The sequence below is a fragment of the Plectrocnemia conspersa genome, unplaced genomic scaffold, assembly GCF_051122295.1.
Source record: "Plectrocnemia conspersa isolate PC_06_02 unplaced genomic scaffold, ASM5112229v1 ptg000005l, whole genome shotgun sequence".
Classification (NCBI taxonomy): Eukaryota; Metazoa; Arthropoda; class Insecta; order Trichoptera; family Polycentropodidae; genus Plectrocnemia; species Plectrocnemia conspersa.
In genome coordinates this window covers 13502939-13526459 of record NW_028277169.1, presented here as the reverse complement: position 1 = coordinate 13526459, position 23521 = coordinate 13502939, and the positions used below count along the sequence as shown (strand labels likewise).

The 23521-nt window shown below is 34.8% G+C and overlaps 2 protein-coding genes across 2 annotated transcripts; both read left to right on the top strand.

The window, feature by feature from the left end:
* The first annotated feature begins 1307 nt into the window (after positions 1–1307).
* LOC148234904 (uncharacterized) lies at positions 1308–9361 on the top strand. The gene is made up of 4 exons (XM_088185308.1): positions 1308–1469; positions 5711–5836; positions 5911–6991; positions 7235–9361. The coding sequence occupies exons 1-4, from the start codon at positions 1359–1361 to the stop codon at positions 8680–8682; spliced, it is 2766 nt and encodes a 921-aa protein (XP_088041434.1). The 5' UTR covers positions 1308–1358; the 3' UTR covers positions 8683–9361.
* Positions 9362–14041: 4680 nt separating this feature from the next.
* On the top strand, positions 14042–23499 carry Nct (Nicastrin). Its single transcript, XM_088186131.1, has 14 exons — positions 14042–14156; positions 14668–14766; positions 15027–15225; positions 17188–17388; positions 17462–17566; positions 17645–17783; positions 17864–17987; positions 20125–20220; positions 20290–20522; positions 20655–20904; positions 20970–21127; positions 21186–21525; positions 21606–21840; positions 22984–23499. The coding sequence occupies exons 1-14, from the start codon at positions 14105–14107 to the stop codon at positions 23000–23002; spliced, it is 2250 nt and encodes a 749-aa protein (XP_088042257.1). The 5' UTR covers positions 14042–14104; the 3' UTR covers positions 23003–23499.
* Positions 23500–23521: the final 22 nt, after the last annotated feature.

The window sequence follows — 23521 nt, the reverse complement described above, 5'->3', positions numbered from 1 at the left end:
TTCGACAGTCGTCGATATTAAACCTCGAGCGCGTGTCCTGGAGATGGTTGCTCAAACAGGAGGCGAGGTGTAGAATCCGTGTAGTCCAGTGAGTTTTGCAGTGTCAGAAGTCCAGAGTCGAATGTGTTATGTGAGCCTTTTGGCTCCGCCTTATAATCCCGGTCGGGTGCGCAATAGTATCCCCATTCCTCGCGTTGCTTGCGGTGGCGGGGGGCGGTGTGGTTGTACAACGCCGCTTAGTTCGGGTGCACGGCTCAGCGGGACTTCACTTTCACTTATGCTGCGTCACGGACGGTCGTCTCAGGATCCCCATCCCCACTCCGCGCGTAGCTTGTGGTGGCGGGGATGCGGTATTATAATACGACGCCGCTTAGTTCGGATGCACGGCTCAGCGGGACAATCACTTTCACTTATGCTGCGTAACGGACGGTCGTCTCGGGGTCCCCATAGCACTATATTCTCCGTCCTTGGCCAACCTTGGTCAACTTCCAGAGAGTGTAGTGTAGGTATTAGAGGTTTTAATATTTGCATAATTTCTTCACTTTTCATCCAGTAATTTTCATTAAATGTCACCGAATTTTTTTTATATCTATTAGAGTTTTTTGTATACATATTTTTAAAAATCGTTCCAGCATATTATAAAGTCGGTTCTATCTGGTTTACAGTCTAATATAAGTGGTTCTTTTCCATGATAGTTTTTTTTATATATTTTTGTAGAATAGAATCATTTTTAGTTGGTGATCTTTTAAATGTTGCTACGAATTTTCTGACTATATTTACTATATCGTTGATTCCAAAGATTCACAAATTACACGTACAACTCGCGCAAGTTTGTACACCTAATATAACGATTTTGTTAATAATAATTCGATTGTGCTTGATAAATCAATCAATCCCGAAAATTTGGGAATTATGTTTTATAATCCCGAGACTCATCAGGTATTGAAAATTGCTCGGGATCTCGAGATCCCTACTTGGTGGTCTGCCGAGAAAGCTCCGGTGGGATTGCGGCAAGTGGTTCTACAGCAACTCAGTTTTGTGGTATTGCAACAGCATCTGTTTATCGGCCTAATATAAAAACTATATATATATAAATCGGCCCCCTATAGTATATTTTTTATAAAACAAATTTTACATCATATTAAATGAGCACATCAAAAACATAAAAATAACATTTGAAATTAGAATATATATATACCAAAACAGTCTATAATTAGTGGCAATAGTGTAAACAAATAATGGAAAATAAAGGAAATGTTGCCAAATAAAAAATTAGATAAATAGCATCAGTTTTTATGGTCAACAAAGAGAGTGTTTAGGACCGGCGAACGCGCGCGTAGTTGTCAACGAAAGCCGAGATGGACGGGGGCGCAGGCCCGAAGCGATGTCGTCTCTGCGACGGACTATATCCGGTCGTCCCGCTCGGAGAAACCTTCAGCGAAAAAGTTTCCAATTGTTTCGGTTTTAAGGCGAGTATCGGCGTGCTTTCGGTACCTCGTAACTGCCTTCCTTAAAGTACATATCATTTTCATTTCATTTGTTTCATTAAGAAATTCATCACTCATCAATGATAAGACAACAGAGAAGATACCCTTTAGCTTAAAAATGCATCATTACAAATAACAAAAAAAATATACTAAGGCATACACATACATAGTCTGATCTGTTAAAATTTCCAATATTACATTATGTCCGAAAAATATTTTTTATATTATTTGTTGTAATATGTATTAGACAATATATCTTAGTAAAAATTTTAGTGTGCTATATATCATATACATATAATGAAATCTCATGAAAACAACACTGTAATAGCTCTGATATGCAAAATGTTTGTAAAGAATTGCATTAAAACATAACTGTTTTTTGCTTTGTAGATATTTCTGAATACTCGTTTCGGAAAGTATAATATAAAATCGTTATACTGCAGAAAAAATATTTTCACTTTCTAGGTTAAATTAAGCCAAAGAATATTCTTCAAATGAGAATTTTTGAACATATATGACCAAAGAACAAAGCATTCTCAAAAATCGTAAAAGCTTAGTTCAACTTCATTCAAAACATGTGATTCTTAAGTCAAAATATCTATTAAATTGTAGACCAGAAATAAGACTGGTAGCTGAAGAATTCCAGAAAAATTTTAGCGAAAACATCCATGTGGTTGTGGCTGGAGTTCAAATCTGAAAAATGTACACTATTAGGAGAGCTCCACAATATTCTAAACATCCTAGCCAGTTGCAACAATTTTTGCAATTCTCTATATAAACATGTCTAGCAATGTCTTGATGGAACACGATTACTTTTCTATTTATCATCTCTTCCTCTTGTTGATTGCTTCTTTCGGTTTGGTCAATTGTGTGCAGTACTTATTGGAATCGATAGCTCTTAGTATACAATACACTGCCGATCCCCCAGATACACAACATGACATCTGGTTGCAATCCAGATTTTGCGACAGATAACGTATTGAATCCACTTTTCATCACTAGTGATGAATTATTTGTTTAAGTAACAAATTATAAGCAGAAATTCGATCCACTAACTTGAACGCTCAGTTCATGTGGTACCCTGGTATTGAGCTTTTTGAGTATCCTAGTGGCTGTAATGTTTACGGCACTGTTAGTCTCACTTGTTATCAAATGGTGGTCACTATCATTCATGATCTTTATTTTATTCATTATTATAGATGATGACTGATTGCCCTGCGCGAGATAATTGCCGCCGAAATAACCCTCCCTAAATCACAGATTTGCTTTTCACAAGTTTGCAATGCGTTTTTGTTTTTCATTAGTAAACAAGCATAATATTACAAATATATTCTATATTTCTCGGTACATAGCTCCAACTCGTTGGTGTAGGGAAAAAAATTCTCGGAACTAAAACATCTCAGATTTCGATGACTCACAGAAATTTCTATCTACAAGTCTTCTTGGAAAGCAGTTCTTATCTGCTTCTGAGAAATGGTGTTTATCTTCTTTGGCCTAACAAAAGGCCAATACAATTTTCCAACATGTTAAAAATTTTACTCACTGATCACAATAAAATTTTATTAGAGCGGCTGAATATAAAAATAATATTTTTTCTATGATGTTGGTAATAGGATGAATATATGTTAAAATTGTGCTAATAATATAATTAAAAAAAAAATTATTTAACTACTAAATTTACCACAATTGTTATTATTTGAATTACTTTTAAATTATCTGAAATTTGACTAAATTGATTCCGTTCATAATTTCATTGATGGCAATCTAATGGGGGTCTATATAGGCTCTTTAAAAATCCCCAATGTAGAAAAAAAAAATTTAATACGTACAAGACTGGTTTTAATGACAATTGATGTGTTTATTTGCATTTTGATTAATGTTTTATTTCAAAGTAGTTTTTTACTCTTTAAAAAAATGAGTTTGTGGTATCCATACTTTTAACAAATCAAAGAAGCTACATTGTGTAAGTTATGAGATGACTTATAAATTATTTACGAAGCTCTGAAGTTGCTCAGTCTTTTGCTGCATTCTGTATGTGATGTTGTAGTGACTCCACAGGTATTTGAATATTTTACTCTTTCGATACTGATCATCTGAGGAGTCTTGACTTGTATACTATTTCCGCCGCTGATATATGATCGATCAATAGAACTTAATGTTTATGGATAATTTGCGCAATATTATATTGCCTTGACTTACGAGGTTAATTCGTTCCATGATAGAGCTCGTAACTCAAATTAATCGTATAGCAAATCAATTTTCACCATTGAAATGAATTGAAATGCCATTAATCCATTTCACTGTGAAGAATTTGAATGGATTATTGATAAATACATAATATCTAAATTAATTACAAAGTTTATTTTTAAGTTGTGCAATGCTTTTTTTTGTGAGTCAAATTTAATTTTTTTTTTTTGAAAAAGTAGTAAGTCTAGTCACCTGTAAGTCGAGGTTCCAATGTATCCATAAAAAATATGTTTTTTTACATGTATATTTTTTTTTATTCAAAAATATAATTTTAAAAAGACCACTGCATTCAATTGTATCTAATAATCTCGTAAGGATTTTAATGCAATAGTTATTTAACACTAGATTTACTTGTATAAACCTATCAATTTGATGTGTGTCATTAAAAATAGGTATGTAGTGACCAGATTTTCAAAAATAAGAATCCGCCAGGTCTTAGACTGGGTTTTTTTACCTAAACCCAGCGGGTCCGAGTCTGAGTATCCGTACCAGAAAGAACCTATTAGCATTATTATTTTTGGTTGCTGAAATCCTAAATATCGAACTTTCTATTTTGCCAAAAATTGTCAGATCAGCTATATAGTTTTGGTGATTTTTTACTTCTCTGTGTGCTCAATCAACATCTTAACGATGTTAGTTTATTTAACAACTTATGATTATTAGTATTTTTAATTCTATTTTTCCTGCAAAACTAAAGGTTTAAAATAATGTGTTTAAATTAAAAAACAATAATTGTCTTTAACCCTTTGACTGGGATGACAACTATAGAAGTCATCAAGAAAATCTCCAGTATGTATTGGGCACCTAAAGATGTCATAAACTTTTGGGCCTTGTAATATGTCTTTTTTTTTTTAATTTAAGGTTGAAAAACACTAATTTATTGAAATAATATTTTAATAACTTATGGCATAAATAGGTGCTCCCCTACATATTAGCAAATTTAGGGTTATTAAGTCTAACATTGATTATTGTATTTTTCACTGGATACAATTATCAGGGTTTTAATAATATTGTTTTATCTTACCTTATCTTTCATCTTAACTTATCAGTTGTTATAAGTGTCGTTAATAATAAAAATATATATTAAATACTAAAATAATGCAAGGTAATATATCCGAGTACTAAGTTAGTGTGTATAATACGTGCACACTCAAAAATATTGGAAGGCTTAGAGAAATGCTTTATCCTGTTCACTTGTGAGAGTTTTACACTATGATAACTATGTATACCTTGCAGTTTTATTTTTTTCTACCTAAAAATAAATAAACTCTAAACTTCCCGTTAAATGCCCTCTTATTCTATATTCTTTGTACCTGCTCGAGAAAACGCTTGTTTATTCCAGAGGCGTCCTATGTGTGAAATGCTTTAAAAATATTTTCTTAACTCTTGTTCTCATACAGTATATATCTCAAATTATCTGAGATGAATTGAGAAACTCCGAAAGCCGTTCAAGTCTAAGTTAACCCCGCGGGACAGTAGTGTTGTGATATTTGCACATGACATTCTAACTGCCATTTCTAGGTCAATTGTGTTATTTTCAACTTAAGTTGAGCTGAACAGCGACGTGCCAACAAACAATTACGTGCTGCTGCAATACGTGTAGACAAGAAACTAAAAATATTGTGTACCTAAGTATTAAAATATATTTGTAATACCAGGATAAATAAAAAACGGGAGAAGCCGGGTAAAAAAGCTAGTAAAAAATAAAAATACCTTTTAAAATCATAATCTTCCTTGTTTTTAATTTAAATTTGGAAGTTTTTAATACAAAAGTTAATTTCCTTTATATGTCCTTTATCTTCATTAATGCAAACTGCCAAAATGTCACCAATTGCTTTTATACATCTTGTTTTCATCATTCATCATACTCTTCGGACTGCATTCTGAGTTATTTTTAAACAGTTTAAAGGAAACCAGAAAAAGGAAGTTTTTGTTTAAATAATTTATTTAACCATTAGTTTTTATTGTATTTTTAGATTAGTGCAAACGACGGGTTGCCAAAACATATTTGTCAAAAATGCAAGGTCATCGTGAACGATCTCAACGAAGTAATAATGAGCTATCAATTGAGGCAGGTTGAAATAAGAAACAACTTTATAAAAGTGAGTATTAAATTTCATCAAACGCTTTCAATTTAACAATTATAAATTATAATTAATTTGAAAAATTATTTCAGCCGCTGAATTCAAGGAAAGATCCAGCTGCTAATAAATCACTTAAAATGCAAACAATTATCCAGGCGCCTCCATCCTCCCTTTCTCAAATACAATTAATGCCTCAGACAACTTCATCCCAGTTGTCTCAAATAAAAATTTTGCCTCAGTCAACTTCACTGGTGTCTCAAATTCAGTTTACGCCTCAGACAACTCCTTCCCAGCTGTCTCAAATTCAATTGCGACCTCAGACAACTCCATCCTCAATGTATCAAATACAATTGATGCCCCAGATAATTCCACCTCAATCCTCGATGTCGCAAATACAATTGATGCCCCAGACAACTCAACCACCGCTGACTAAAATACAGTTAATGCCTGCGACGACTCAAATTAAATTAATTTCTCGGACGCCACCATCTCCATTGTCTCAAATACAATTAATGCCTCGGAAAACACCGTCCCCAATGTCTCAAATACAATTGTTACCTCAGACAACTTCAGGTTCGCTTCAGCCTCAAACTCCACCTACTGTTTCGCCTGATAACGGAGCAGCTAGTCACCCCATACTTTTATCACACATTCAGTCGCAAAGTAGTCCACCAGAGACAAACCCGCCGCCTGTAAAATCCCCTCCATTACAGGACCAAACGTCTGAATTTTTTGTGGAAGTCGAGAAGAAGGCGATTCCGAACTTCCATTTAATGCCACAGGAAGAGGCAAAAGCGCCCCAGAAGAAAGGATGGAAGATAAAATTCAAATGTTTGATTTGCGGCGCTATGCTTTCTGACGAAGAAAAGTTGAAGAATCACGCGAAAGAACACGATAAACTTATAAATATGGCAACGACCATAACCAAGCCTTGTTTTGTACACATGCAAAAGCTGCCATTAGGCATTTCGATGAAGAAAGTTGACTACAATATTAATCCAAGTTATATGCATATAAATGAGAGACGCATATTTAAATATGACGTGACGTCTCCGCATTCTATGTATTCATTCAAGACTAAGTTGAGGCTCGATGCTAATGGAAAATATTTATATAATGAATCTATCGATAAAAAACCTATAGAACGTCCAATGCAGAAGTTTTCATATAAAGGTAATTTTTGGAAATTACTTAATCGATTCATATAGAATCATATTTATTTATCACTTGGAAAATTGCAACTTTTTACTAGTAGATAGGGACAGGTTGCTTCTTAATAATGTTTTTTTAGTTCCAGTATTTAATAACCAACTACAAATTTTCTAGCTCTTGTTTAATATAGTCTCCAAAATCGAGGCAGCTATTTTATAGCGTTTCCAGTTTGTGCACCTAATATATGTATTGTTATGTTTACAGATACGCGCCCTGAAAACCCAACATCGACAATTGATCTTAGTAAATCAGCTAAACCTAAAATTAGTGTATCTAATTCAGATATTATCAACATTGTCTTGAAATTTTTAAGTCAAGCAGATAACACAGATCTTAATATGTTCAATGACTGGAGACCGAAAAGGTGTTCAACATCACTCTTCCAAAAAGTGATCAAAAAGAACAGAATCAGAGTTTCGTGGACGGCAATTGAAAACGGAACCAAAATACCGGTGTGGTGCAACAAACAGAAAAAACAGAACCTTCCTCTGGATCTGCTGTCGGCGAGTTTGGTAAATCATCGAAAAAATACTGGATCCAACGTCAAGAATGGCTTTGTGATGACAAAGAAAGTGTCAAACTTGAAGTTAGTCGATGAGAAGCAAAATATTTCAGACTATTCTGGAACGTCTCTCTTGAAACCGAATTCTATTCCGGATAAACCCATAGCTTCGGACAATGATGATAATTCAATCGATTGCGAAGTTTCATACGTTCAGCACATTCCTGAAAGTGTTTCGGAACTTGTTTCTGTATCCCCCAAAATTATAGAAGATTTTATCGAATCGTATGTAATGAAACCAACGTCGAAGAGAAAAAACACCTCTGATTCTATGCTCAATCAACCCAATAAGATTCCTCGCAACGGGGAAGTTGAAATGATACCAAAAATAATTGACACATTTTCTATAAAACCCGAAAATCCAGTTCAGTCGAAACCACTGATCAAGTGCAAACCGACTCAGGAGTTGATGGCGAGCAGCTCTCCAATAATGAACCCTAATTCGACGCCATATTCCATACAACAAAATGTCAATTCAAATAATCCTTATCTGATTGTCTTCCCAAACATGAATGTCATGCCAAATCAAGTTCCTACCAGTTTACCGCAAAGTGTTTCTCTAATGAACCAGTGTAATATTATGGGGCCGTCGACTGCGCATCCCAATCCTAATGCTTTGAACTTTATTCCAAATACCATCGACATGATGTCACCGCCGAATATAAATCTATACGACTATACAAAACAGGGTGAATTGTATCGCTTTAAGGAATTGCTATTCACGCATAAAATCAACTTTGAGTTCTTAACCGACTCTCTGAAGATCAACTATCCGTTGAAGAAAATCGTTAAATTCAAAATTGTCATCTGCGAAGATTACTCCAATATGAAGAAGAACAGTGTGTTCACTGTGACGTTGAGCATGGATCAAATAGCGACGTTCATCTTAGATGTTATGAACGACGAAAACCAAAGGGAAGAGTTGTCGATTTGGCCGAAGCATTATCATCAGCAATTGCTAAAAGCTTTCAAGCAAGATGCTGTGATCGGCTCGTTAGAGAAAATGATTAAACATACCGAAAATAGAGTTATGGTGAGCAAAGTGATGACCTTTCTTTTTTTATTAAAAAGCATCGATATAGTGTGGTGATTAGTCCAATGTAAAATAAAGCTATCGAATATTTCGAGGTAAATGTGGATGTATTTATATATTACTTGTATATATAGTGTGAAATTTAAGTATTTTTTTTAATACATTTAGAACTTACACTGAATAAATCTCATTAAAGAGATTCAAAATGTAGGCTTACTTTGAGTGTTAATAAATAAGTAATTAATGTAATAATACATTTTTATTTTTTTTTATCGTTGATCGCTCTTATTGTTTAAAGAGCGTGATGTACATACACAATACTTACAATGTTACACCCAAAATTATCCCTCTATTTTAGTTCAATGTAAAAATTGTTTATTGAATGTTTAATTTCCTGATAGCTTGATAGTTTTTGTTCTTAATGTGTATTGATAAGTAATTTTGTATTTTTTTAAAAATATAACTTGAATATTAGAACAATATTCACGTATTGTACATCATTCTTTTGTATATAATTAATTAGGTTTATAATTAATAAGCTAACGTAAAAGCATGTATCATTTTTATTTTCAACAATGTAACAAAATTTCGATTGTATATTTTGCAGCAATAATTAAAAATACCTTTAAAATACGTATTTTTGTTAACGAAATTATTCATATAAAAGTTTTTTTATTTGCCATTTGATGTATTATTATGTAATAAATTAACTGGAGATATCAGTGTTATATTGTCATTTTTTTTATTGTTAAATAATTAGTAATCACATTTTTGATAAAAAAAAAAGGCTAGGAAAAATCGAGCAGAAATAAACTGATAAAAATACGGACTATTATATTTTTGTATGAAAGTAGTGTAAATGTTTTGCAAAAAAAGTATCTTAAAATAATGGCTCAGTTTATTTTATCCAGTTGAGAAAATTCATATGGCAAGTTTCGCGAACCTAACAGCCGTCATGAGGTACCCCCACATTTTTACGATTCTCGTACGAGGTGGGCATACGGTTTACTTACGTGACGGTATATATAACATGGCACAAAACCGATCTAAACACTCGACTCGACACTCGGACCAGGGCCCTGGTGCTTATTGCTGTTGCCCCCCCCCCCTCCTAAAAAACTATTTCATAATTATTTTTTCACTGACCCATTGAGAATTGGAAAAATTCATACTAATACTGTGTTTTTCACTAATAATGCTGTTAAATGAATATTCTCTTGGACTGAATGACAATAAAAATAACTATTGGGTTTTCAATGATTAAAATATCAATGTAAAATCAAAAGATCTTTCTACTATATAATATACAAATCTCATTGACCTGACTACAGAAGGCTCAATAGCTAAATATTATAGGAATGCAAGTATTGACACCAAATTTGCATTTCACGGGTTCACAAACACCATTTTACTACATAGCTGCGCCTCATGGAGCCCTACGCGCATTCCCAGAAACGGTGGCCCTGGAGCTTTAGGCCCTCCGCACACGGAGCAACTGTTTTGAAACTCGAGTTGCAAATTCGTTGCATACTAGTCATACACACAACCAGTATGCAACCAAAATAAAATCTCACACTGATTCTGGATCAGATGGAGTAAAGTTCCCTACAAGTTTGTAGTCACAAAGCTATTTTTCGTAAAATGTCAAGTAGTAGTTCAGATGAAGAAGATATAATTGGCTATTATCAGTACCGCAGAGTACGAAGAGCACTAAGAAGGGAATATTGGTGTCATCTCTATATACAGAGACATGTCAAGTCAAATATGTTTGTAGCAGCAGAACAACTTAATCAAACGCAAAGCTTATAGCATTCTATAGAATGTACCAAAGATTCTTACATGGAATTGTTGAGGATGCTTACTCCTTTCATAAAGAAGATGGACACAAATATGAGGGAATGAGTGACTGCAGAAGAAAGAATATTAATAACTGTGAGGTAAGATTTTTAATATTTTGATCCAAATACAAAATTACAAAACTCTCCTTTGAACTCGGTTTTACACCTCGCCTCTAGTCTGAGCAACCATCTCCAGGACACGTGCTCGAGACAAATACCGACGATTTCTAGAAGGGTTTAGCTAGGTAAACAAAGGTTCACCTTCGACACAGTCATAAATACTGAAAGGTTTCATAAGGGCCACTTTGTACAGTTCGCTGTACAAACGTCCTCATACAAATCATCGACTGGCACTGCCGTAAACGTTATTTTGAAGCATAAACGACAATCTACGACTTGACCTCTTCACTCATTTCTTGAACTTTTTGTGAAGACACATGCAACGCAACTATTTTGTGACTAGGAAAAACAATTGCATGCAACCAGTTGTTGACTGATTTAAAATTGGTTTGGTTTTAGTCGACTCGTGTGAGGACCCGCACTGCCGTACATGGGTGCAGTCACCAAATAGTTGCATGCTCAACTGTTTTGCAACTCGAGTTGCAAAACAGTTGCTCCGTGTGCAGAGGTAACACTAGCGTAACGGTTTTTCTCTTCTCTTGTCGACGCCCTGCGGGCCCCGCGCACTCATTCATATGTAAATAAAATGTAACTTTATCAATAAACATTAGTATGTTTATTGATAAAAGCTTAAGTTAAGTTAAAGTTTGAGCCACTGCAGTAGTCTGCAGCGGCTCAATCTGTGTCTAATTGCCATCCGGCACCTCCCATCGGTAAACTATTCTCAAAATCTGGTAACCATATGTTAGGAAGATTGCGCATATACAAATAATAATATAATACCTAAAACAATTTATAATGCTCAGTAATATTTGTGAATAATTGTCAGTACTGAATTGTAATTAAATAATTTTTGCTTTTATTTGTGATTAAAAATCTTTCTTTGTGCCCACTTATTATTTTAACCGCCCTACCCATACGAACTATATGTACAAAATAGGCATCATAACTAAATCCATATTTACATTTTTAAATCAAGTGCCCTTTTGTAGATTGTAGATTGGTGCTCTAATAAACGTGTCTTTTCAAAATACGTAAATTAATTAATTAAATTCCGTGCTTGAGTTATTCCTTTTCCTCCCATAAGTGAAGCAGTTCCTACTCCTATCTCTATTTTACAACCTCAAATGTGAACGTAAGAAGGTAAAAAAAGAGCCTAAGTTGTATGGCGCATCTGAACTTGTCTGTGAAAAAATTGGCGCATGGTATACAAAAGATTGGATACCTCTGATATAGAGAGTAATATACAAAAAAAAATTATTATTCAGATAGAAACCATTATATCTTTAAGAATTACAAAAGGAGTTAAGAAAATATATCTTATTTTTTTCAATTGGATTTATTTTTAAAATTCCACATTATTATTATAATGTACAGGGATTTGCAACTTGCGGCCCGCTAACCACATGCAGCCTACAAGCGATTGGCAATTCTTGCTATTATGCGGCCAATTTCGAAACTATTTAAATATTAAATTTTATATAAATATAAAAATAAAATATATTTTTTAAATCACATCTAAATTTTGTTCAAAATATATTGTACAACTTTGCAAGAAATAGAATCGAAGTTTTAGGATGTTATTTACTACTCAGTAGTTAGATGGTTGAGTAGAGATTCTGTTCTAAGAAGATTTCTTGATTTAAATTTACTGTGCAAAATAAATGGTTATTGAGGGTTTAGGGGTGGTGATGATGGCGGGTGGCAATGAGACACAGATTGAGCCGCTGCAGTAATATTTATTTAACGGTTTACGGTGTTTACATGGTTAGAATGGGGCGGACGCGCGACGGCACGCGTCCGAACCCTTACAAGCTTGCCGGAAGAGAGGGAGCCGTCACAACACCGCTATTTCTGCGCCGACCAGTTTTGGCCATAACAAATCTATATTGGCCCCCATACGGCTCCGGCCCTAGCAATTTACAATTGCGAACTATAACCAGGGGGAGGTATGGGGGCCTTGGCGCTGCTGTTGATTAAATGCTGGCGGCGCAAAAGTAGCAAAGTCGTGACGTATGGTGTGGCGGCGCGGCCTCCAGTGACGCGCGGCGTGCTTCGCTCCAAGCCGAGTGGAACACGCGTAGACCCGGGCGGCGCGTAGGGCTCCAGGGGGCGCGAGAAGAACGGGCATGTCCGGGAGCACCTTTCGGGGCCCTGTGGTGCGTCGGTGCAGCTACACAGGGCGCGCGCGTGACGGGCCCCGAACATGTGGTTCGAGCTCGGAGTCGCGGGGGCGTAGCCCTACGGGTGCGTGACGGGTCACGCGTGGTCCACTCGAGCCTGGTCTACGGCAGCACTTCGGTGGCTTCCCGCTGAAGGCGCGTGGCGGCGCCGGGTGCTTCCTGGGTCACGTGGTCGGTGGCGGCGTCTGTCAGTGGCGACGGTGGCTGACGATGGCGGCACATGGTCGGGGGCGCAGGCCCATCGTCTTGGTGGTCCGCCAGCTCGAGTCCGGGTCCAGGGAAGCACCGGCGGGATGGCAGCAAACAGCTCAGCAGCGGCTCGGCTTTTGTACTGCAGCGGCGTCTGTGTCTGCCATTTTGAATCTGACTCCATGTACGTGCTCAGGATCACGTCGCAGGTTACCAGTTTAGGGGTGGTGATGATGGCGGGTGGCAATGAGACACAGATTGAGCCGCTGCAGTAATATTTATTTAACGGTTTACGGTGTTTACATGGTTAGAATGGGGCGGACGCGCGACGGCACGCGTCCGAACCCTTACAAGCTTGCCGGAAGAGAGGGAGCCGTCACAACACCGCTATTTCTGCGCCGACCAGTTTTGGCCATAACAAATCTATATTGGCCCCCATAAGGGGAAATTTTTACTTCGCGGCTAATTTTATTGAGAAAATTTAGCGGGTTTTAAAGGAAAAATTCTGAAAATTTTCACTTAACGGCTATTTTTATTTATTGATTTTTTAGTTTTTCCGCTAAGTACATATTTTATATGGTCAAAATCATCCAACGGAATTAATAAGATTTAGCTGGTGATTTACTAGTTGATTACGATCGACTGCAGAGCTAGCCAAAAAAGCGGGCTATATAGGTGATCATCCGGGGCGCCAATTACTCTGAAACGGGCTGGATTTACTCTGGATGAGAGCGCCATTGATTATATTTAATACGGTATTGGAAGTTTGTACATGTACAAGCAGAGCAGCTCAATTTGCAAAAAGAAGGTCATTTAGGATTTTTTGTTTATTTAAGGATGCTGCAAGAGCTAAACAAATTTTGTTCATTTAAAAATGTCTAAGATGGCTTCTTTTAGAGGCTGGGGCGATGAATATTTTCGGGCCAGCTCTGTTGACTGGTTAAAAGCCCATACCCTATTAATTAATTGCCGCCTGGTAAATAAAACTAAAATCTGAATGTGGTTGACCCCTGATTTGGTATATATATATAAATTCATAAAATAAATAATTTCATCTTTTATCACTGTTCAATTTTGTAATTATGTGTAGTGGCAACATTTACTACCTGCTACATTCTAATTCAGGTGTGGAAACACTGATGGGGTGCGATGTGGGGCTCGGGGTGTGTTTTATTGCTGCCGGTGCTCTTCATAGGACTCAGTACGTCGTTTTCTGAATATAAATGTAGTTTTTAGTTATGCCCGTCTGTGAAAATGATCAATTTGGCCATAAGGCTGTTTTTACTGTTCAATTTGACGTTTGACAAAATCATGACTAATGTCAAATCTCAAATTTCATACGATATGGTCAGAATATATGTCGCTTAAACGAAAATAAAAATTATAAAAAATAATGCACAATATGACAGAATTAATTAGGTTAAACTAAAATTTTGAACGAGTGTACATTTTCATAGCCGTCAGGACGAGACAAAGATATTTCAGTGTTTTAGCTTTAAAACCTGTTATAACGAATTTTCATAGTCTTAAATATAACTAAATTTGTAAATTTGTAACGAAATACATATAATACGTGTTTATAATGGTAGTAACTGTATACAATGGATTTTTCAAAGATGACATCAATATGTAGTTGTTTATATAATTATTATTTGATATTGAAACTGTGTTGCTTAAATAAAAGTGATATATTAATCGTATTCATATTTTAGGTCATGCACAAAGATTACGAGACATGATGTACGAACCTATATTCAGTGGAGCAGCTTGCTATAGGAGATTAAATGGAACACATCAAATAGGATGTTCTTGTTAGTATAATAATATAAATGATGTAAAAATAATGAGTTCACTTATAATGATTCTTATTTTTAAGTTTCACATAAACAATACCAAGTTGTTTTACAAGTAATATTCTGGTTGTTTTGAGAATGTATTTCTAGCGAATGTATGACTCGTGACCTAAGAGTGTTCAATTTACAACAGCTTAGTATTCATTCTGTGATACTTGAATTGATGTGTATGTAAGTCAAGGGTGTGAGATGTATTGATAGTTTTATTTTTGTTTCAGCCAAATTCGGCGGCTCGGTCGGTATACTGCATGCCGTCTCAGGAGTCGAGGAAGTCGACTGGCTTTTAACAGATGCGAAAGCCGGTCCATATGCTCCAATATTACCATTATACTTATTTACAAATAATATAATAGACAAATTAATATCTCGCCCTGATGTTATATCAGGTTTAATCGTGGTCCATAATGGAACCAATATGTAAGTACATATATATTTTTTGTCTTTTTATCTCATCTCTCGAACCTCTAATGGGTCAATTGCAGCCTGTTCATCTTATTTGGAATTTTCCTACTGTTGCACGACTCAATATTATTTTGTTATTTTAAGACGATATATCTATAAAACTAGACTATCCATTTCATGTATATTTTCAATAGTCAGTCTACGATATTTAATGAATGACAGATTGGTTCTATTTTATGTTGAAGATTCGGAGAATTTATCACAAAATTAGTTGTTTGTCTCTCCATTTTTTTGATGGACACGTTTGTCTCAGAAAATTAAATAAATAAACCTATGCATTGGTTTTACTGAAATCCTGATTCGTGTTTTCATTTCCATTGTTATTGGATAAGTTTGATTCAAGAGAGACATACTCATTTATATCCTCTTGATTTTATTATATTATTTATATATACGGATTTTATGTGTTGTGTATTTTTTTAAGGCATTTTATCTAAAAAACGAGTACTTTCTTTAAGTACATTTTCAATAGTCAAGCAATCTGAAGTTATTCAATGATTCACAGATTGGTTCTCTCTTCTGTCTAAGATATCTAGAGGATCATCTCAAAAGCAGTGGTTCTTCGTCTCCTTTTTAATGATTCATGTCTCAGGTCCATAAAATAATGTAGAGTAGATGAAATAACAAACCTTTTTTGGTATCTTCGATAGTCTTGCCATCAACCTCATGGCCAGGGCGGGCCTGAAGAGCAGGCTGCACAGGCAGACACATGGGGTGCATGGGGTCCTAAAAAATCAAAATAAAAGCGTAACATATCCTTTAATAATTTTCAAACAAAGTTGCTAAAAAATTCGAAATTGCACATTGGTTAGCTACCATTATATTCTCGGTTCTGTGGTTACCGTACAGTTGTTTTCACCTTATTTTTTTGGCGTTGATCTATTTTTTAGCACACAATGAAACAATTTGGCGTATGCACAAAAATCGTCTTAACACTCGAGTGACCGATGGGTCATTTATTCATTGCGTGATGTGTGAAAATGGCTGTTTCACGCAACACAGTTAATATGATAACTTTTCAATTAAAATAAGGCAAAAATTTATCAATTGTTTTGACTTGTATTGGAAGACTTTCAGTCTGGTGGTTAATACTTTCATGTAGGTATTTATTATGTCTGAATGACTTACCCAGTTGGTACAGATCTACTCCTTTGTAATGCATTGGGCTTATGCCTGTCAGTTTACAATAGAAGATTAAAAAAAAAAGTAAATAAATACCTTTTTAACGATACTATATTATACAGTAAGAAGCAATCAAATATGACTTAATTAATCCAAAATCATGAGTATCCTTTGAATTAAGTAGAGTTGCAGTTTTAATTAAGGTTGACACTTTAAACATTGAGAAAAATCTGCAGCCGATTTCTGTAAAGAAGTAATGCTGAGCTGTAGAAATCGTCACAGATAATTCCCAGCTCTCCATAAACCAATATATTTGCGACGATATTTTAAAAACTGTAAAATTGTATTTTATATAGTTTTTCAGTTTCATGCTACTTTCTTCCTCTGGGGTTTCATATATTTTCCTAACTGTGTTTTTCTATTTATTAAGAATATCAATCTTAATTTTTTGTTTCATTATTTTAACTCTGTAAAGTACCTTATTTTTGTGGTATATTCGATTGAAACGTATTCTTCTTCATAATGCCTCAAGAGCTCCTGCAAGTATTTCTTGTTCTTAGTAATGTCAAAAAACTGTTCAATCGTGTTGATCCTCATTTAGTTTCAAATTCTCTTTTACTGCAAGATGCTCCATGCTCCTTGCATTTGTTTTTCTTAGTTTATCAACATGACAATGGCTAGTTACATGTATATTATGCGCTGCGCAATCCATTTAAAAGCCCCTTTGTCCTGAACTTTGTGCCTGTGCCACCTTTTAGTTTTACCACTGAATAAATTTCTTAAATTGATTTTCAGACCTGATTCTTTTTCACACGAGCAGAGATGTCCCAATGAAAAATTTCAATGGAAAAATACATGCGATAAGACAGCAGACAACGAACACGTGTGGAATCCACATGGTACTAATCTCATGTACAGAGATTACCCTTTTCCAATTTTTTACTTGCCTCCTAGTAAAATCAACGACACCAAGAAGCTCTATGAGTGTTTTTACAGGTATATAATTATTGTATTAAATTAACCAATGCTCAATCAAAACTTTTTATTGTTAAAATATTTTTTTTTTTAGATTTAATGCGCATGATTTAGAAAGTCAATCGTCACGTTCGTTGTGCGCTATAGACATGAACTCTTTCATGTTCGGAGCAGTCAACAGTGAGGTTTGCATGAGACGGTAATATTGATATGATTGGTAGTAGTTTATTAAATTGGTGTTTAGTAAAAATGTTCATTTTTACATTCTATATTGCAGATCTCAGACAGTTAAAAACCTGAGTCCGACTAGATATTGTGATCCGTTGGCGGATCGGTCGTTGTATTTTACATTATTTCCGAGAGGCGCGTATTACGAACAATTTGATGATCCTTCCACAAACTCGTTGACCATTGATGTATGCAATATTTTTTTTTATATTTTGTAGGAAAGCTGTAATTTATATCTTATATGCATTTTTCTAACACAATTCAAAAGGCACAAGATGATAAAGCATCAAAAACTAACGAGAAAAATAGGAACAAGATTGCTGGAGTTTCCGATAGCGAGGGGAGCATTGCATTGGTTACAGCAGCCATGGATGATACGTCAATGTTTGAAGGTATTTTAGGTTCAATAACCATTTTTTTCGAGTTATTTAAGTATGTGAGCCACGGTACTTGTTACTCCGAGTATTTTTCTAGTTCTGGAATACTGCAGAAAACTAATTTATCAATGACGTACACGCTGTGATTGAGAACTCATTATATGCCAATGATCTGAAAGTGTTTCACAGTATCCTTATAAATGGTGTTTCACTGTCTTTACAAAATAAGATCTATAGACGCTGTGGAGGCAGTCGATTGACCATATTCTTGTTTTCTAAATTTTTTGTCTGGTAGAATTCTCTTATATTATAGTTTGGCTTGTATTTTTCGTGTTAGAATTTTAATACTGTTGTGGTCAGAATTTATAGTACATATCTCAGAATTTATATTAGTCACTTAATGACTGACTTTTCACAAAAATAGCGAGGGAGTTTCGTCCATATCGTAAATCAAAATCAATATTAAAGTGTGCGATTTAATTCGCCCATGGGGAAATTGGATCACATATTTTTGGCGAGTATACTCGTTCACGGGGGGGGGGGGGGGGATAAGCGGTTTTAAAAGGTCAGCGGTTTTAAAAGGTCATCGACAGCTCATGATCATTAATATTATCAAGGTGTTCTAGGGTCAAAATGTTTAATTGGGCTCCCAACATTGTCAGATGTCAACACAATAAGCCAAGTTTGCTCTCTGCCGCTGCTATGACATTATTTCCGCTTCATTTGTCGCTCTACCTTTGTGTCTTACATATAATTAAATAGATTCGTTGCAGATTTGTTAAGAGTTATTCATGGGGTGCTCACTGTTTTGACCAACTCTCGTTCACTACTGCTTGCTCGCACTTAACCTGTCTAACAGCTTAGGTGTGAGCAACATACTTTATAATATATTTCAAAAATAAATAATTTATTACATATTTATATATATATAAATGTTAAAATATTTTTTTAAATTTACATGATTGTCCTTTATTTTAATTATGATCATCCTATTTTTGTATTCTGACCATATGCTAAATTTATTCTAACCATTTGATATTTATTCTGACCTTGAATAATATAATTATGATCATTCATTATCTTAATTCTGATCGTCCTATATTTTTATTCTGATCATTTGATATTTATTCTGACCAAAAGTTTAAATTCTGACTATTCCCTCATAATTTAGTATTTTAACCAAAAGTACTTATGTTGAGATTTAGTATACACATCGTCAAAATGAATGATGTGTTAAATATGCCCAGCTTCGTTATGTGGACCGATAGTCAGTAACGATTACCGATTTATATTCTGTACAATACATTCATTGCCATTTCGATGTAGCGTTTATTCAATGAAGCACTTTTTGAAGCTTAGGGGTGGTGTCAGCAATCCATTGATGCTTGGCGATTTTCAGCTGCGAGCTGTGATTGCATCACGTTTAGCTTCTAGTTTTTTAAGGACGTTTTCCGCAATCATTACAAGGAGCTAGAACATTTTATGTGGGACGGTGCACATTTTTCTTAGATATTTTGACAGTGTCGTTTCTTCTATGTTATATAAGTACGTACACGCATTGCATTTTTTTACCTAAAAATGGATCAATTTAATCTTAGTTTTGCATTTGTAAATGTAAGCATAAATAAAAAGATTCAGCTACAAATATAGTTGCCATGTCTACATATTTTTACTATTATGTATCAAAATTTTATATTTTTGATTTACCAGTAAAATAACAGCTGTAAAGTAATCCCTTGGGTGTTGGTATGAAGGATAAGGAATACTTAGAGGGAATGTAATTGTTTCTTACTTGTGGCATTGACAGACAAAATAATGATAGATGTTATCAGGTGCGATTTATTAGGGAATTATTTTAAGAGATATGTGCATTTAAATAAATACTTTGTTCCGTAAACGAATTGTTTGTGAATTTATGTAAGTTAAATCTTCGGAAAAGCATTTATTGCAGAGTTGTTCATGGGGTGTTAATACAGTAATGCACAAACAATTCGTTTTATGGAATAATTATTTTATTTATTGCTCGTTTAAATTGTTCTCGAAGTTATCCAGAAGAACATACAAACAAGAACTCAACACAAGAGCAATGCAGGCGAATATGTCTTAAAGAGAATTTAATTTAATTTATAATGTGATTTTTCTAAATGTCTAGGAGTTGGTATTGGCGCTGTTACGACTGTTTCAGGATTGGCTACATTGCTCATTGCTAGTCACACGTTAAATCAGATGAATCCGTCAAATAAAACTGGTATGAGTCTTTAACAATTTTGTTGAAACTCACAAGAATGTTATGGAATGATAATTAAATTGTTTGCAGGAAAAAACGTTGTGTTTGTCACCCTGAACGGTGAAACGTATGATTATATTGGCTCTCAAAGGATGGCCTGGGATTTGATATCGGGAGTTTTTCCATTCGACGGCAACGATCCAGCTCCTCCGATAAATCCAATGTCGATTGGAATGCATATACACTTAGGTCAATTTAAAAAGACTACGAAAAACGTGAACGCTTTCATGCCGAAGTATGACGAAGAAAACAGGAATGTTAAGGTAATTAATGTTGAATTGTAAGATTATCGAGTACAGTAAATTAGGATTACGATTGATAGAAGTATATGATTGATGTTGCGTCTGTTATTCTTATTGAGTTTCATATTTTAATAATAACTATTTTATTTACAGGCAAAAGAGTTTGTCCAATCTTTGTCAGATAAAAATAATGAATTTATATTGCCGAAAGTTATTCAAGACAACAACCTTCCGCCTTCCTCTCTGCATTCGTTCCTCAGATTGTTGAATTCGTCTGTGACAAAAATGTCCTCCATCCTTCTCGCTGATCACAATAAAAACTTCAACAATAAATACTACCAATCGATTCTCGACAATAAATACAACATCAATTTTTCATATCTGAATTTAACTGCTGACAACGGTAATATAAATCAACTCAAAATTATGTGATACGGTATGTTATTACAATATTTTATATGCTTTCAGTGACAAAGCTAAACAGCGACGTGTACGAAGATCCGAGAATAGCTAGAGATAGCATACAGATGAGGATAGCGAACATATCCACAGCGCTAGCTCGCGCTCTATATAAACACGTCACAAACAACGAATATGATGGGAAGATCAAAGCCAGTCCATTACTTGTAAGTATTTGTGAATCTAGATTTTTGAGAGGTGTATTAAAATTGGTATATTTTTAAGGTCGACGAGTTGCTGCAATGCTATTTGGACTCGATAACTTGCCCGTTGCTCTTAGCTTCCCAATATCCGACAAAGTCAACTCAACAGGTTCAACTGCCGCCGACTAGTCTGTATGTCGGAGTGTCCGTGTGGTATTCGCAAGCCACACAACTTTTGAGTCAGTTGTCATTATTGCTATCGGGAAGGGAGACCAAGAAGACTAAAAAAGATTGTAAGAACTTAGAAATGGATATTGAAGCGGTAAATTACCATTGGATCGCTGGATGGGATGGAAATGGTACTTGCTTTTACTCTACCGTCAATTACACAAATGCAATGAGTCCTGCTTTCGTAGAAACTGGTAATAATCAGTGTTTAATTATTGTAATATAAATATTATAAAAGCATGTTGATTGTTCTTTTTTTAATATATAATTATAGATTACGATTTTTCATCCGGACAATACTCCACCTGGACAGAGTCTGTTTGGCAGTCAATTTCGTTGAGGATCTTGGTTCGACCGCCTAAATGGAGACGGCAGATGTTACTCGGAATCGGTTGCACCGTGTTCATAGTCTCGTTTATTCTAGTGTTTTTCGCACGTCGGCACGTTATATGGCTAATTGGGACTCTGTCCACTGGAAATAGCGACAGTGACGACTCTCCCCAATCAGAGTAAGTATATATTTGTAATTTTGGGTTAATACAACATGCTCTATCTACGGTGCTATTTAATCTTGTAATTAAAGCTGTTCAGATGATATTTTATAACGTTTAATCACATTGCAGTCTAAAAAGTATTTTATTTTTTATAAATTTCTAACAAAAACTAGCGATGAATGTTCCTCTAAATAATAATGTAGCTTTGTTCCGAATGAGGAAGAGTCTATGTTGATCTGAAAGGGATTAACAGGCAGTTGGGGTCGATGTAGAGTAGTCCTCGCAGAGAGTGGTAAAATAATTGTAGGGTCCTCGCAGAAATGTGTAAGTCTCTGGAGTAGATTATCTTGTAGCATTGACCTGATTCTCTGATCGAACTCTTTTTGCTTTCTCTGTGTCGATCGCTCTCTTCTCTTTGCACCTGATATAGCAAGTGTCAGACTTTCTATACGTTTCCTTACCGAAGCTTAGACGAATAATAAAAAAGGCTTATGTTACTGTTAAACTCCGCCTATAATGTACACCCATTTAATGAAGCAAGGGTATGTCTTCGGGTGATCCTTTATAAGCGAAATCATTGTGGTTGCTTTCAGATGATAAAGGATACGAGTAACAGTAGATTTCCCAAATTCTAAATTTTTGTTTTCAAAATTTATGATTACTCTCTTGTTCTTGTTTGATGGAGCATCTTTGTTTGATTGTTGCTTTCAATAAGGAAATTATATAGAATATCTTACTCGGCCACATTTGAGAACATGGACAAATTTAGATAGCAGGGTATAACTATATATACAAAAAACAAATAGAAATAGATATAATAGTTAACATTGTCACTGGAAATAAAATGGAGGCTTGATGAATCGGTCAAGTAGTAATTCCAAGAAGCCAAGACTTAAAACAAGTGTGTTGCTTTCAAGATAACTTTCCAGACATAATTACGATAATCTGATTCATGACAGTGTTGTGTGGCTGAGTATTATCTGATAGCAATATTCTTTCATGTGTTTTGAGCATTATTTCTTTGGTTAAATTCGCTCTGTATTCAGAGTAGCTTTTTAATAGATTCGAATTTAAACTAATTCAGATATAAATTGACTATATTTAAAAAAAATAAGAAATATAAGTTATATGACATTTAATGATATTTTTTAATTCCAGTTCTCCTGCGGATTGCTGATGTTGGTGTAAGTGTAACTGTGAACCACTAGTTATTAAACAGCTGCTCTCTATTCAGCACAAGATAGCTTTCCTTGAAAGTTTTGCGATTCGAGTGCACCGGCAATATTAAATTGCTTTCATCGGTTGCTCGCGCTTGCTGAACGGAGTAGACACGAATAGTGATTCTTGACACACTTTAAATTTGATAAACTGTCCAATGAAGGATTATAACAAAAACAAAGGATTTCAACCTTTTTAATATACATATAATACATATGTATATTATCTGCATTGATTCAATCTATAATACTTTACACAGGCATTTAACATCAATCAAAAATCTTGCCACACAAGAAAATTCTGTAACACACTAAAATTGATTAACTTTATTAAAAAAATAACGTTTGAAGTGAATAAGTGAAGAAGAAGACGTGCGTGCTTAAAAACATATCTGGAAAGTGAATTAGTGAGATGTACATATTTTTACGAAATGACTATGATTATATATGTTAAAAATATAAAGAACGTTTTTTGATAC

Excerpts from the sequence above, each read along its gene's own strand:
- LOC148234904 (XM_088185308.1), top strand. The coding sequence starts at position 1,359 with ATGGACGGGGGCGCAGGCCCGAAGCGATGTCGTCTCTGCGACGGACTA. Across the intron at positions 1,470-5,710 it reads CCAATTGTTTCGGTTTTAAG|ATTAGTGCAAACGACGGGTT; the intron begins GCGAGTATCGGC and ends TTGTATTTTTAG. Across the intron at positions 5,837-5,910 it reads TAAGAAACAACTTTATAAAA|CCGCTGAATTCAAGGAAAGA; the intron begins GTGAGTATTAAA and ends AAATTATTTCAG.
- Nct (XM_088186131.1), top strand. The coding sequence starts at position 14,105 with ATGTGGGGCTCGGGGTGTGTTTTATTGCTGCCGGTGCTCTTCATAGGA. Across the intron at positions 17,567-17,644 it reads AGTGAGGTTTGCATGAGACG|ATCTCAGACAGTTAAAAACC; the intron begins GTAATATTGATA and ends TCTATATTGCAG. Across the intron at positions 20,905-20,969 it reads GAATTTAACTGCTGACAACG|TGACAAAGCTAAACAGCGAC; the intron begins GTAATATAAATC and ends ATATGCTTTCAG.